This window comes from Pituophis catenifer, unplaced genomic scaffold (genome assembly GCF_029215685.1).
Source record: "Pituophis catenifer annectens isolate HBS135680 unplaced genomic scaffold, rPitCat1.0.hap2 SCAF_2, whole genome shotgun sequence".
NCBI classification, from domain to species: domain Eukaryota; kingdom Metazoa; phylum Chordata; class Lepidosauria; order Squamata; family Colubridae; genus Pituophis; species Pituophis catenifer.
The window spans coordinates 4161770-4176931 of NW_027256882.1; the positions used below are offsets into that span (position 1 = coordinate 4161770).

General features: G+C 40.0%; 2 protein-coding genes across 2 annotated transcripts in view; one reads left to right on the forward strand and one right to left on the reverse strand.

The window, feature by feature from the left end:
* LOC139311591 (zinc finger protein 721-like) overlaps nucleotides 1-15162 on the reverse strand; it is a 131818-nt gene that overhangs the window by 51508 nt on the left and 65148 nt on the right. The window lies entirely within an intron of this gene.
* Nucleotides 1302-7547, forward strand: LOC139311601 (E3 SUMO-protein ligase KIAA1586-like). Its single transcript, XM_070936070.1, has 5 exons — nucleotides 1302-1715; nucleotides 2902-3028; nucleotides 3189-3271; nucleotides 4040-4166; nucleotides 5356-7547. The coding sequence occupies exons 1-5, from the start codon at nucleotides 1302-1304 to the stop codon at nucleotides 7545-7547; spliced, it is 2943 nt and encodes a 980-aa protein (XP_070792171.1).

A 15162-nucleotide genomic window follows, 5' to 3' on the forward strand; every position in this document is an offset into this window, starting at 1 on the left:
GGTTGGTTTTATAATTTGATATGGATTTTAATTGAAATGTTTTAAATTATGGACCAAATTTATTTAATTATTTTAAATTTATTTTTAACTTTTGTGTATATGTTTTTTATCTTGGCTGTTCACCTCCCTGAGTCCGAAAGGAGAAGGGCAGTATAGAAATCTGATAGATAGATAGATAGATAGATAGATAGATAGATAGATAGATAGATAGATAGATAGATAAATAGGGTGGGCTGTGAGGGAGAAGAAATTCAAAGTCCTCCTAAATTTACCATATTTACCTCACTTCCCCCCCCCAAAAAAGGGTGAAAATTTGGGTGCGTCTTATACACCGAATGTAGCCAAAAACATGAGGCATGGAGGAGGCGGTGGTCTGTGGCAATCCCTGCAGCCTGGAACATCTGATTGGGGGGCCGATCCAGGAGGCCAATCCACCCACCAATCGGCTGCTTGTGCTAAATCAGGCTGCAATAATGTGCTGAAGCTGACCTGGCTATTCGCTATTTGCTGCAAGGACGTGGCAGAGTTTGCAGCCGGCAATCACATCCAGAAAGCACACACAACTAACTGATTCAGCAGGATTCAATAACTTCTCTTTATATATAATGTAACACATGAAGTAAATATACAATACCAAAAGCAAGTTTTAGTAAATACAACCAAACACAAGCAGAGGAGAGGAGTTTCAGTTTTAGTTTCAGAGATCAGCATGGCGTGCAGCCTTAGTACAGAACAGTTGAGCTAAGCCATGCCCAGGATCCATGATGTCTCCTTGTTGCTCACACAGCAAATACTGTTTCAGTTTCCAAATAGCCCTCAACTCTCACACATACTGACAGGACACTAGCCAGATGAATAGCAACAGATGCTGGTAGGCAGAGGCAGAATTATTTTTTTTTTATTTTTCTCCACAAAAACTAAGGTGCGTCTTATACTCTGGAGCGTCTTACATTCCAAAAAATATGGTATCCCTTCTATATTCTGAGTTATTTTCCTTCTACCTCTCCTATCCAGAGACACCCACATTCTTTCTCTGCTCTGGCTTAGGCCCACCTGGAAATGAAAAAGAGGTGTAAAATGCAACATTGATTCTGAAATCTTGTTTTCTTTTCAAACTTGCAGGTAGAAGTTGTTTGTGGACCAAACTATCTCATACGTAAGGAAGGCTAGCTGATGTACCAAGATTTGTCCAGGGCAATATAAGTCCGGTGGAGATCCATTGGCCCATTTCATATCCTTGGTCTTGGAGATCCAAGCAGCTGTTGGCATCCTTTGCACCTGGATTAGAGAATAGAGAAAAAATGGAGGGACAACACCCATTAGATGCAGAAGTTGGACAAAGCCCTTCTGCTCAGTTTGGGAACTATGTGGAGGTCAAGATAAAAACTGAACAGAAGAATCCAGAGGAAGAGTCTATCAGCTTGGAGGTCCAGCGTCAAAACTTCAGGAAGGTGTATTACCAGGAGGCTGAGGGTCCCCGGGGACTTTGCAGTCGACTCCATCGCCTTTGCCATCAGTGGTTGAAGCCAGAAAGACATACAAAGGCACAGATGCTGGACCTGGTTATTCTGGAGCAGCTCCTGTTCCTTCTGCCTCCAGAGATGCAGAATTGGGTGCGGGAGTGTGGAGTAGAGACCAGCTCTCAGGCGGTGGCCCTGGCTGAAAGTTTCCTCCTGAGCCAGGCAGAGGAGAAGAAAGAAGAGGTCGAGCTGCAGGTGAGAGACCTTCATCTTCAGGGCTGAAAGGGGGTCTTAATATACATCTTAATATAAGTTTGTTTGTTTATTTAATTAATTAATTAATTAATTAATTAATTAATTAATTAATTAATTTGTATACCGCCCTTCTCCCAGAAGGGACTCAGGGCGGTGAACAGCCAAAATTAAAAATACATACAATACAAAAGTTAAGATAATTAAAAAGAATTAAATCATTGGCTTCCCAATTTAAAACCCCCAAGTCTATAAAATTTAAAATCCCAATTAAGAACCATTTAGGCTAGGCCGGCTTGGTGGAATAAATAAGTCTTCAGGGCCTTACGGAAGGTCCGGACGTCCGGGATCAGTCGTATTCCAGGAGGCAGCTCGTTCCACAGGGCGGGTGCCCCCACAGAGAACGCTCTCCCTCTGGGGGCCGCCAGCCGACCTTTTTTTTTTTTTTTTTTTTTTTTAAATTTGATTTATATGCCGCCCTTCTCCGGAGACTCAGGGTGGCTTACAGTGCGTTAAGCAATAGCCTTCATACTTTTGTATATTTATACAAAGTCAGCTTATTGCCCCCACAAACGGTCCTCAACAGACATTGCCTGACCGACGGCACTCGGTGCTGAGTGCTGGGTTTCAAAAAATTTTACTACCAGTTCTGTGGGCGTGGCATGGCTTGGTGGGCATGGCAGGGGAAGGATACTGTAAAATCTCCATTCCATCCCCACTCCAGGGAAAGCTTACTGCAAAATCCCCATTTCCTCTTGATCAGCTGGGACTTGGGAGGCAGAGAATAGATGGGGGCGGGACCAGTCAAAGGTGGTATTCATCGGCTCTCCGAACTACTCAAAATTTCCGCTACCGGAAATTTCTCCAGAACTGGTCAGAACCTGCTGAAACCCACGTCTGCTATGGAGATTCTCATTCATCCAGGTCAACATTTTATTTCTCATCCAAGAAGCTTCTTCAGTTCTGAAGAACTGAAGAAGCTTCTTAGATGACAAGCAAGACATTTTTAAAGGGAAAAAACCAAGAAAGTCCGATTGTCTTTCAGAAAAAGCATCTTTGGGATATTGATATATGTTTATGTTCTTAACTTTTTGGCATTATTAACACAAGGGCTTTTCTTCTGAAGATGTCCAGTTGTGTCCTTTTCTTCAGGTGGTCTCTCTATTTCCTCTTCTGTGTTTCTTATCAGGTCGAAAGGCCTCTCTCGGGCGCCATTTCTCAACATCTGAATGGAAAGAAAAACCCCTTAAATCTTCCCCAGGAACTGCTTATTTGGAAGATCCCCCAGGGAAGTCCAAGTTTGTTGATCTTACCAGGTAAGGGAAGGTGCTCCTAAGCTGCATGAAGTTCTTTCAAGACAGTCCTGCTCTCTTTTGCCTTTGGATCCTCCTCTGTATAGCCTCTCCCTCCCCCTAATTCTTTGAATGAAACATGCTTTTAAAAAGTCTCCTTCCATCGCTTTTGTCTCCTACACAGAGAATATCATGAAGTCATTGGTATTCATTGGGCTCTCTCCCTCTTCTGATGAACCCAAAAAAACAACTAAGCCTCCAGTTCAGGTAGGAAGAACATCAACCAAAAGATAGAGGAGACCATTTGCCGAGCTTCCATTTTTGTTAGTGCAACTAGGATTTTACGCTAGTTTCCACCAGTGGTGGGATTCAAATAATTTAACAACCAGTTCTCTGCCCTAATGACCAGATGGCTAGGCGTGGTTCGGTGGTCATGTGACCATGTGGGCGTGGCCAACTCAATGTCATTCACATCGATGGGCATTTCACCGTAGCTGTTACAATGTAATAACGGTTAACCAGAGAGGCAGTTTCTATAAGCAGGGCAATAAAGATTAGGCTAGAAACAGTACCAGAATGTTTCCTTCCTGCCTTCCTTACAGGATTAGCCCGGGATTCCTTACAGAATTAGCCCTGTAAAGTGGGAAAAAACAAAATAAGATTTCTTCCAACAACCGGTTCTCCAAACTGCTTAGAAAGTTAACAACCGGTTCTCCCGAATAGGTGCGAACTGGCTGAATTCCACCACTGGTTTCCACCAGCAACATGAAATAGAGAAATTGAGGTTGATGTGATTGACATGAGCTTAACCTTCTTCTCAAAACTATTGAGGTGTGATGCCTAAAGTATTTACACTGATAGATTCTTACTACCGGTAGGAAATCAACTTCATTCTTGCCCAGTTTTGAATCTGGCAAAGAAAGAGCCCCCTTTTTCACTCTGAACTTTTGGGATAGGTCAACCAAGGCGAAGAACATAGACATTTTTCCTAGGCTCATCTGTTAATACTGAAACTTGCTTTTCTTCCTTTCTCAGGGTCTCGTCACCATTGAAGATGTCACTGTGTATTTCTCCGAGGAGGAATGGTCTCAACTGGATCCGGATCAAAAAGCCCTTCATAAAGAAGTCATGCTGGAGAACTCCAGAAATTTGGCTTCTGTGGGTAAGTTTCCCTGTTATTAGCTGAGACCCCAAGAAGAGGGATTCTTCCAGACTTATGGAAATAACTAGTTCTTGTGAACGTATCTCCAATCAAACTTATTTCCTGGGTTGGACAAAGAGGAGATCCATTCTTCTCCTCTTCCTAAGACAAAAGTGGTCAAAAGCAATCTGGTTAGATGCCCCACGTAATAATTTGCCATCTAATATTTGAGAGGAGGCCCTCCTTCATTGATTTTTTTGTTTGTTTATCTTTAATTTTACTAATATGATTAATGACGCTCATTCTCACCTATCTATCTCTTGTTGATGGGAAAGTCCCTGTTTGTATTATTTAAAAATTGACTTTTCTCATATACAGTAGAACCTCTGGTCACGACCATAATTCGTTCCAAAATTTTGGCCGCAACCCGATTTGGTCGTGACCCGAACCTAACCAATATTAATGCAGCAGCCACACATGGGTCGCTGTTGTTTGTAAACAAACAACAGGAAATTTGGCACTTACAAAAAAAAAACAATTTGGTTGTGGTCAGAAGCGTTCGTGACCAGAGGTTCTACTGTAAGCTACTTGGTTAATGTTTTTCCTTTCTTTTCTTGGACATGTTTACCTTGAAAGACAGAATTCTGACAGAAACAATGCTGTTTTCTTGCAAACATTTCATGACCCAAACTAGATAACTATCTAGCACTGATGTAACCTACCCTAGTTTGGGTCTTGAAACGTCTGCAAGAAAACAACCAAGCTCAGAGAGCACCAAGGAGCCATGGTGGCGCAGTGGTTAGAATGCGGTATTGCAGGCTAATTCAGCTCACTGCCAGGAGTTCGATCCTCACCAGCTCAAGGTTGACCCAGCCTTCCATCCTTCCAAGGTTGGTAAAATGAGGACCCAGATTTTTGGGGGCAATATGCAGTCTCTGGAAACTGCTTAGAGAGGGCAGTAAAGCCCTATAATGTGGTTGTCATCAGTGTTGGGATTCAGCCGGTTCGTACTGGTTCAGTAGAACTGGTAGCTAACTTTTTGTGCACCAGCTGGCTCTGCCCCACCCTTCCCAGCCACTCCTTTTCTCACCTCACCTGCCTTGGCCGCTCGCCTAGTTTTTGGTAAATTGCTCTCACATGTACAGGGATTATGGTTAATTTACAAACACAATCAAGTCCAAACTAAAACATTTTTTAAAAAATTTTGCAGTTGCCCTTAACAGGATGAAAAGGCGACAGAATTTTTCAGCAAGAATCAATAAGAAACCAAGATTGGAATCCGTTGTATCAGAATTGGCCTTGGATGGTATAAAGCAGTCACAACCACAACAAGCACAACCACTCCAACCACTCCAACTTGGAGAAAACAGCTCGTCAGTTATTGAGATAAATGATATCTCCAAAATTGAAAACAGTCTTCCTGAATGCTGGACAATGCAACAATATAACTATTTTAAAGAAAAACATGATGGACTGGAAATTGCTAACAAAAAGTTAGGTTGCAAGTATTGTGCAAAACATGACTTCCTAAAAATGAAAAGTGTTCACGTGTCAAAAGAATGGAAACATTTTCAGATTGAGGCAGCAGGGAGAAATAAAGATGTAAAGCAAGCTTCGCTAAGGAAAAAAATGAAAGAACATTTCTCATCAAAAGCTCATAATATTTGTAAAGAGAACATAAAACAAGGTGAGGAGGCTTCAACAGCAAACTATAAGATGAATGAGAAATATATACAAACTACTTGTAGAGTATTTAATACAGTTTACAGCCTGGCACAAAGATGTAAACCATTTTCAGACACAGAAGATGAGATAGAAATGCAAATTAAAAATGGATTAGATATGGGAATAGGATTACATTCACGTAAAACCGCAGTGAAAATAGTTGATTTCATTGCAAGAGAAATTAAAAAACAATTATTTACTAAAATTATTGAAAATAATCTGAAAATATGTTTGATTATTGACGAAGCCTCAACAATATCTTGCAAACCAGTTGTGATACTTTTCTTAAAAGTTGAGGATTCAGATACATCACCAACGATTTTCCTTGAGCTAATTGAATTGGAAAAACAAGATGCAGAGACAATATATTCTTCAGTCATGCAAAGTTTAAATAATGTTGGGCTTACTAAGAACTATCTAAAAAAAAATTTAATAGGATTTTGCTCCGATGGCGCCAGCGTTATGCTTGGGAGAAAATCTGGAGTGAGCACTAGGATAGCAAAAGAGTTTCCAAACATAGTAATCTGGCACTGTTTAAACCATCGCCTCCAACTTGTTTTAGATGATTCGATAAAGGAAATAAAGCAAGTAAATCATTTTAAAATATTTATTGATAAGATATATACTATTTTTCATCAATCCAATAAGAACCAAATTGAACTTACCAAAATATCCGAACAACTTGGAATTGAAATTATAAAAATTGGTAGTATTTTGGGACCACGATGGGCTGCCTGTAGTTTAAGGTCAACCCTAGCTGTGTGGCACGCTTATCCAGCGCTACATCACTGTTTTCATTCAAATGAAAAATACTTAGGTATGGCTGCCCGCCTTGAAAATATCTATTTTATAACTGATTTGGCATTGATGATTGATATTCTAAATGAAATTTCTCTTCTTTCAAATGCACTGCAAGCAAAACATGTAGACATAATAAAGGCTGAAGAACTTGTGATAAGATCTATTAAAGCATTTCAAATGCTTCGAAAGGAAAAGGGTCCATACGAAAAAAAAGTTGATGGATTAATTACTTCAGAAACCTTCAAAAATATAAAATTTGTAAAAAATCATCAATTTATTGGGCTTCCTCGGGAAAGACTTTTAGAAAACATCGTAACGAATTTGAAGAAAAGGCTAATGGATTGTGAACATTTAAAAACAGATTGTAACCAATTTCAATACAGGAATAAATTACAATTTCTCAAATTTCTGGAGCCAGATTACTGGAATATTGAAGAAGTAGTAGTTCCATGGAAAGCAGGTGAAGAACAATTGCTCGTATTTAATGACGTTTTCAATTACCAAATTGATATTAATGATTATCGAGATTTTGTGGGAAACGTTTTTAAAAATTCCCAGAACTATGCAATTCCTAAAAGTGTTCAAAGAGCTAAAAATATTGTCAGAACAATTGCTGTAAGTTCAGCAGAAGCGGAAATGGGTTTTTCAAACATGAACACAATATGTTCAGAGAAGAGAAGTCACCTAAGTGTTTCTAATATATCAAATATAATGACTATTAGTCTAATCGGCCTACCGCTAAAGGAATGGGATCCTACTCCTACAGTGGAAAAATGGCTAAGGATAAATCACACGACCGATGATACTCAATTGAACATGAAGAAAATTGCAAGTGAGGACGCCAATCGAAAAGCAATATGGAAATATCTGACGTAACAGTTTTATTGGTTTTTCTCAGGTGTTATGTAATAGTTTTTCATTAATATTATAAAACTAAACAAAAATCTAGTTTTGTGCACCTCTTTTATAGTTCATATTTAAGTGTCAACCCTGAAGTGAACATGGCTGAGCCCATTTTAGAGGCTGAGTAGGAGGCCGAGTAGGCCATGGCCACGCCCCCCCAGCAACCAGGCAGAGAACCGGTTGCTAAAATCCCACCCTGGAAATAACCAAGCAGCTAGGCAACTCCTGGATTGGGCAACGTAACCAGTGACGTGGTGGTGGTGGTGGGGGGACAGACATTTACTTTTAATTAGGTGAAAGCTAATATGTGCCAATATGATGTATCCAATAAAGCTGTTCTTTGAGGAACTTGCCTGCCGCGGAGTTCTCATTTCTATCGGTGCATTATTTGGAACGCTGACATTAAGTATTAAATGTGTGAAATAAAGCGAGAGGAGCAATGGCTGGGAGGGGAAGGATGAGGTGAGGAGAGACACCCCTAGATGCAAATGATATGGAGTTGGCCACACCCACCCAGTCAATCACCCAGCCATGCCTACCCAGCCAGTCATTAGGGCAGAGAACCAGTTGTTAAATTATTCAAATTCCACCACAGTCTTGGTGGATGTGAAAGGATCTTCTCTTGGAGAGCCAGGAGTTGGGGGAGGGGGTGCAATTTACATGGATGGAAAGAAACTCAGGCGCAGCTGAGCCCACTGAAGAAGACACAGCTGAGGTCGAGAGTTTTGCCTCAGGAAAGACACCCTTTGAGGAAATCAAGAGGCCTGGAAAGCCTGAGGAAAAAATAAAAGTACTTGAAGAAAAATCCAAACCAGAAAGCAAAATGCCCAATGGGACAGCCTGACTAGAAAGTAATGAACTGAAGTAAAATATGAGGAAAAAGTACATGTAGGTGAAGGGGGAAAAAGCATTTTGGTTTGAGTAGAGGAACACCTTTCACAGCCTAGGACAGTGATGGCTAACCTTTTTGCCATCGCGTGCCAGGAGAGGAGGGGGTGGGGGGGAGGGTCGCGCATGCACGTGCCCACCTGCATGCACACGCAACCCCACCCACCCCTGCCCCTGGCACATGATGGCCTGGTAGGCCCATTTTTCTTTCTTACCTGGTTCCAGATCCTTTCTATGCATCTGGGAAGGTCGAAAACAGCCTTTCCCACTCCCTTGGAGGCCCTACGGAGGCTGAAAGGGCCCATTTCCCAACTCTCTGTGGGACAGGAAGTGATGTTTTTTGCTGTCCCCAGCCTCCAGAACCTCTCTAGGAGTCTGTAGGAGCCTCTCTAGGAGTCTGTAGGAGTCTCTCTAGGAGTCTCTGGAGGCTGTGGACAGGAAAAAACGTCACTTCCTGTCCCACCGGGAGTTGGGAAATGGGCCCTTTCAGCCTCCGTAGGGCCTCCGAGGGAGTGGGAAAGGCTGTTTTCGCCCTTCCCAGATCCATAGAAAGGATCTGGAGCCAGGTAAGAAAGAAAAACGGGCCTTCCCCAACCCCCCAGGCCCTCCAAAGGCAGGAAACAGCCTGTTTCCCTACTTCTGGTGGGCCCAGAAGGCCTGAAAATCAGCTGTCTGGCACGCGCATGCGCCCCAGAGCTGAGTTGGCGTGCCCACTAATATGGCTCTGCGTGCCACCTGTGGCACGCGTGCCATAGGTTCGCCATCACGGGCCTAGAAGTGCTGGCTGATAAAAATCAGAATAAATAAATAAATGGCTGTATTTGACTAGGAAATGTGATGCGAGAGGTGATCAAAACTGATGGACAGCAAACTGCAGGGTCCATTTAGTGTGATGAGTGTGGCACATGGGACCACAAAAGTTATTTCTCCATCTGAAGCTGTTTCTATGCAGCATCTATAAGGATTCTTTCCTGCATGGATCTCTTCATGGACAGAAAAAAGGGAGAGCTGCCTCCATTCCAACTTTTGTGAAAGTCTGTTTCAACACACACACACACACACACACACACACACACAAAGTCTGTGCTTTCTCTTTTTGATATAAGTAGGTTTCTGTGCAAAGGAATGTCTTATTACGAATACATCATTATTATAAGAGCAATTAGTGAAGGTATAAGAACGATAGGGAAAATAGATTGGTAAAAGTAATTTTTTAAAACATGAGAAAAAATATATTATTAAGGAGATGTGGTGGCTCAGTGGCTAAGACACTGAGCTTGTAGTAACTGTGAGAGGGATCTTGGAGTCCTGGTGGACAACCATTTAGATATGAGCCAGCAGTGTACAGCAGCTGCCAAAACAGCCCACACAATTCTACGGTGCATAAACAGAGGGATAGAATCAAGATCACGTGAAGTGTTAATACCACTTTATAATGCCTTGGTAAGGCCACACTTGGAATCCTGCATCCAGTTTTGGTCACCACAATGTAAAAAGGATGTTGAGACTCTAGAAAGAGTGCGGAGAAGAGCAACAAAGAGGATTAGGGGACTGGAGGCTAAAACATGAAGAACGGTTGCAGGAACTGGGTATGTGTAGTTTAATGAAAAAAAGGACTAGAGGAGACATGATAGCAGTTTTCCAATATCTCGGGAGTTGCCACAAAGAAGAGGGAGTCAAACTATTCTTCAAAGCGCCTGAAGGTAGAACAAGAATCAATGGATGGAAACTAATCAAGGAGAGAAGCAACTTGGAACTAAGGAGAAATTTCCTGATAGAACAATTAATAAGTGGAACAACTTGGGACTTCCGGTTTCTCTGCCTTCGGCGACGGCGGTGCCTTTCGGAGCTCCGCCAGCCCCGCCGCCCATAGAGCCGCTTCGCTACTCAGAAGCGGCTTGAAAGCTTCAAAATCCTAAGGATTGAAGAAGTAGAGATCGCAGGGTACAGGTTGAGCCCCCGTTGTCCCCCAGGGAATTGTTTCTGGGGAGAGAACGGGTGTGGCTCCCTCCCAGCCTGCGGAAACTCCGGGCGACGTGGGACGATTTTGCTTCCGCAAAACAAGCCGGCTGCAGGAAACGTAATTTGAAAAGAATCAGCTTTAACAAACAGCGAACCTATCTGAACCCTGAAATTTGGAAACGCAAGTATCAGCGCTTTGTTGATTTTTCAAACTGAGACAAATTTGAGTGAGTGAAAGTGCTTTGAAAAAAAACATGGCGCTTAGCCTTAAAGTTAACGAGCCAATGAGTGTGGATTGGTGAAGTTATTTTGTGTTACAAGTTTCCAAGTTGTTGCAAAGTTGCCTTGTTTGCTATAAGAGAAGCAAGTGGAAAATTTCTCCCTTTCTAATATTGGACTTTGTTCTACTTTAGCTTTTAATTGATTAAATCTGGGGGACTTTTTTAGAAGTCTTTGTGCAGGAGGGAAAGGAAAAGGAACTTCCCTTTTTAGAAAATCCAGATTACGTGGCAGGATGGCTTCAAAGAAGCAGGAAGGGAAGGCAGCAGGGGGGGGATCCCCCACACATAAACAAGAAACGCAGCTTCCCTCTGCACAGCAGTTACAGACCCAGAAAAAAGAATTTGATGTGGGAGATTTAAAACAATTTATTTCTAAAACTCTGGATGATAAATTTTTAAAATCTCAACAGGAGATAGATGACAAACTTCAAAAATCACATCAGGAATTTATGCAGGAAATTAATGAAGTTAAAGATATGGTGAAACAGAATCAAAATAAGGTGACCAAAAAAATATCAGAAGTGGCGTCTGGCCTGGCAGAATTTATTGGGAAAGTTGATTTTAAAGTTGAAGAATTTAAATCAGAAGTTAATGTCAAGATGAAAGACAATGATTATAAAATTGATGAAGTTGACAATAAAATGCAGAGAATTGAAGATGAGATTGTTATGATACAATTCCGGGCGATGGAATTCGCCATACGGCTTCGGGGAATTCGAGAGGGGGAGAGACAGGATTTGAGACAAGTTTGTTCTGAAGCCTTGGCCAAGATTCTGCAAGTTAATCCTGATGTGGTATTTCACAAAATAGATAAAATCTACAGAGTGAACTCTTGGGTGGTCAGACAAAGACAACTGCCTAGAGATGTGGTCATATACTTTACAGAGAGAGAAATTAGAAATGATATCCTGCAAAAATCTTTTCATACTTCTGTACAAGTGGGGGGTTCACGACTTGAAATTTTTAAAGAATTACCTCCTAAAATGTTGAAAGCCAGAAAAGAATTTGGTTTTCTTGTTAAAGAATTGAAAAATCTACAGATACCCTTCCGGTGGGACGCACCAGCTGGGATAATTTTCAGATATAAGGGAGAAGGATATCGGTTGAATACCGTGGAGAAGGCACAACACTTTTACACTACTATTCTTAAGGAAAGAACACCATCTCCACGTACATCTACAGTTTTGGAGATTAAAGAGAGTGAAGAGAGGCAATTGCAAGAACAGTCCAAGCAGGAATCAGAAGTAGTGCAAGGTGCAGAAGGAGGTTTTCTGAGTGAGCCCTTGTTTGATTCTTCTCCAATTTTGGACTTGATTCAGTTGACTGAAGTTAAAGATCAACGTATAACCAGAGCTCAATCTAAGCTACTTAAACAAAAGCAACAACAACAACAGGAAAGACAAGACAAGAAGGCAGTTAAGAGTACTGTACAAGAGAGCTATGGGAGGAGCGAGATCGAAGCTTTCGGATGATCTTCAAGTATTTTGCTCTGTGCTCCAGAAAGAGGCTGATGACCTTTAAGTGTTTATCTTGGAATGTCAATGGGTTGAATTCAGCACAGAAAAGGAAGAAAATATTTACATATTTGAAACAATTTAATAATGATATAATATGTTTACAAGAAACGCATATCACAACTCAAGATCAAAAATATTTGATAAACTCAAAACTAGGAGCACATTTTATATCTTCAACTTCGCAGAAAAAGAATGGTGTGGTTATTTATGTAAATAAAAAGTTAACAGCTAAAGTTATAGAAGTAGATCAAGATGGTAGGTTTGTAGCAATTGAACTGTTTACAGTAAAAGGCCAAATTCTTTTGATTGGAATTTATGCTCCCAATCAACAACAGGACTATTTTTACAAGATGTTATATACTAAAATATTGCAATGGGACTATAGATCTATTTTAATTATGGGAGACTGGAACGGAGTAATTGATTCTAAACTAGATAAAAAGAGTTTGGCAAAGTCTAGAATTAGACTACCACAGACTTTTTTTGATATGAAAGAAGATATGGAACTAAAAGATGTTTGGAGAATACATAACCCAAAAGAATTGGATTACACTTTCTTTTCTGATAGACATAGATCTTTTTCTAGGATTGATTTTATCCTGTTGTCAAATGATCTACTTGTTAAGACAAAAAGAACAAAGATTTTTCCAAGAACTTTGACTGACCATAGCCCTGTATGGATAGAAATTGAGATGGATAAGGTTGAGAGACGTTCTTGGAGATTAAATGAGAACTTGTTTAGATATGAAAAAAATACAATAGAACTTAAAAAGCATTTGAAAGAATTTTTTGAAATAAATTTGAATAAAGGTACCCCAATTGAAATTGTTTGGGACGCAAGTAAAGCTTATATGAGAGGGGTACTTATCTACATGAACTCTAAACATAGACTGTTCCGACAAAAGAAAAGATCTGAATTGGAAACGGAAATAAAGAATAAAGAACAGTTATTTATTAAAAATCCAACAGATGAAAGAATACGAAATGCTATAAAACTTTTGAAAGACCAATTTCAAATGCTTATGGCGGAACAAGTTGCAACAAATTTACAATATGCGAAGCATAATACATTTTGCAACGCTAACAAACCGGGCAGATGGTTGGCTTACACATTGAGGAAAAAACAAAGTATACGGACTATTGATAGTATTGATATTGGAGGGAAAGAAATTTCTCAACAAAAATTAATTAAAGAAGCTTTTGTGGACTATTATACCAAATTATATGCCAAAGAGGAGGTGCAGAATGGACTTATAGAAAAATATTTAAATGATAAGAGAGTTACAAAAATTACTGATCAACAAAAGGAAAGAATGAATTATCCTATAACAGAGGAGGAGATAATAGCAGCAATTAAACAGTTAAAAACAGCCAAAGCTCCTGGCACGGATGGTTTGACCGCAGTGTATTACAAAACTTTACAAGCTGAAATGGTGGGACAACTTAGAGATTTATTTTGTAATATTCAACAAGGGGGTAAAATACCCCCATCATGGACAACTGCTTATATATCTTTGATACCAAAAGAACAAGTTGGTCCTAAAAAACCAGAGAATTATAGACCAATATCTTTTTTGAATACAGACTATAAAATCTATGCGAAAGTATTAGCCAACAGGTTGATGCCAGTAATCCAAAAGGTGATTCATGAGGATCAAGCGGGATTTATTGAGGGCAGGTATATGAAGGACAATGTAAGGCAAGTAATAGATTTATTGGAATATCTTGATAAGAATAAACAGATTCCTGCAGTGCTGGTTTTTTTGGATGCAGAGAAGGCCTTTGATAGAGTGGATTGGAATTTTCTACTAAAGACTTTAAAAAAGATGGACTTTGGGGACCAATTTATACAGGCGATTTCAGCAATTTATCAAGAGCAAAAGGCACAGATTATTATTAATGGAAGTCTGACGACAGAGTTTAAAATTGAAAAAGGAACAAGACAGGGATGTCCGTTGTCCCCACTTTTATTTATTTTAACATTGGAAGTCTTGCTAAACACAATACGGGACTCTAAAATTTTGAAAGGCATAATGATAAGGCAAGAGGATTATAGAATAAAGGCATTTGCAGATGATCTGGTTGTTACCCTATCACAACCAATGGAATCAACAATCCTGATGAAGGACATTATACAAGACTATGGTAGAGTTTCAGGTTTTAGACTGAATTCAAAAAAGACTAAAATGATAGTTAAAAATATGACACAAGATCGTAAACATGAGCTTGAAAGGAGGGCAGGTTTTGAAATTGTACCTAAGGTAAAATATCTTGGAGTTCAGGTTGCAGAATCAAACATGAAATTGTTTCAAAATAATTATGAGGTGTTGTGGCGAGAGGTTCAGAAAGACATGGAGACTTGGAAAAAGCTGCAACTGTCTTTACTTGGAAGAATAGCAGCAGTTAAGATGAACATTTTGCCAAGATTTCTGTTTTTGTTTCAAATGATTCCGGTGCTTAAAAGTGATAAACAACTGAAAGTTTGGCAGTCTGGTGTGAATAAGTTTGTCTGGAACGAGAAGAAGCCGAGAGTGAAATTGAAAATTATGCAAGATGTTCCAGAAAGAGGAGGTCTTAAACTCCCAAACCTACAGTTATATTATGATGCAGCAGCTTTAACTTTAACAAGTGATTGGTTTGGAAGTAAAAAGACTGGAATATTGAATGCAGAAAGTTTTGATCTTGAATTTGGATGGCATGCTTATTTATTTTATGACGACAAAGTAGATAAAGTATTTAAAAGTCATATACTTAGAGACTCTTTGATGAGAGTTTGGAAGAAGCACCGACTCAAATGGGATTATAAAATACCGTTATGGCTGGATCTTGGTCATACTTTGTGGAATACAAATATAATGTCACTCAGGGGGTTTTTATATAAAGAGGTTCTTTTCACAGATGCGGGCAGATGGCAGCTGAAGACATTACAGACACTGTTGG

Bases quoted from the DNA above. Each gene is read 5' to 3' on its own strand.
- LOC139311601 (XM_070936070.1), top strand. From the start codon at position 1,302: ATGGAGGGACAACACCCATTAGATGCAGAAGTTGGACAAAGCCCTTCT. The intron at 1,716-2,901 runs GTGAGAGACCTT...GTTTCTTATCAG, and splicing joins AAGAAGAGGTCGAGCTGCAG to GTCGAAAGGCCTCTCTCGGG. The intron at 3,272-4,039 runs GTAGGAAGAACA...TTCCTTTCTCAG, and splicing joins CAACTAAGCCTCCAGTTCAG to GGTCTCGTCACCATTGAAGA.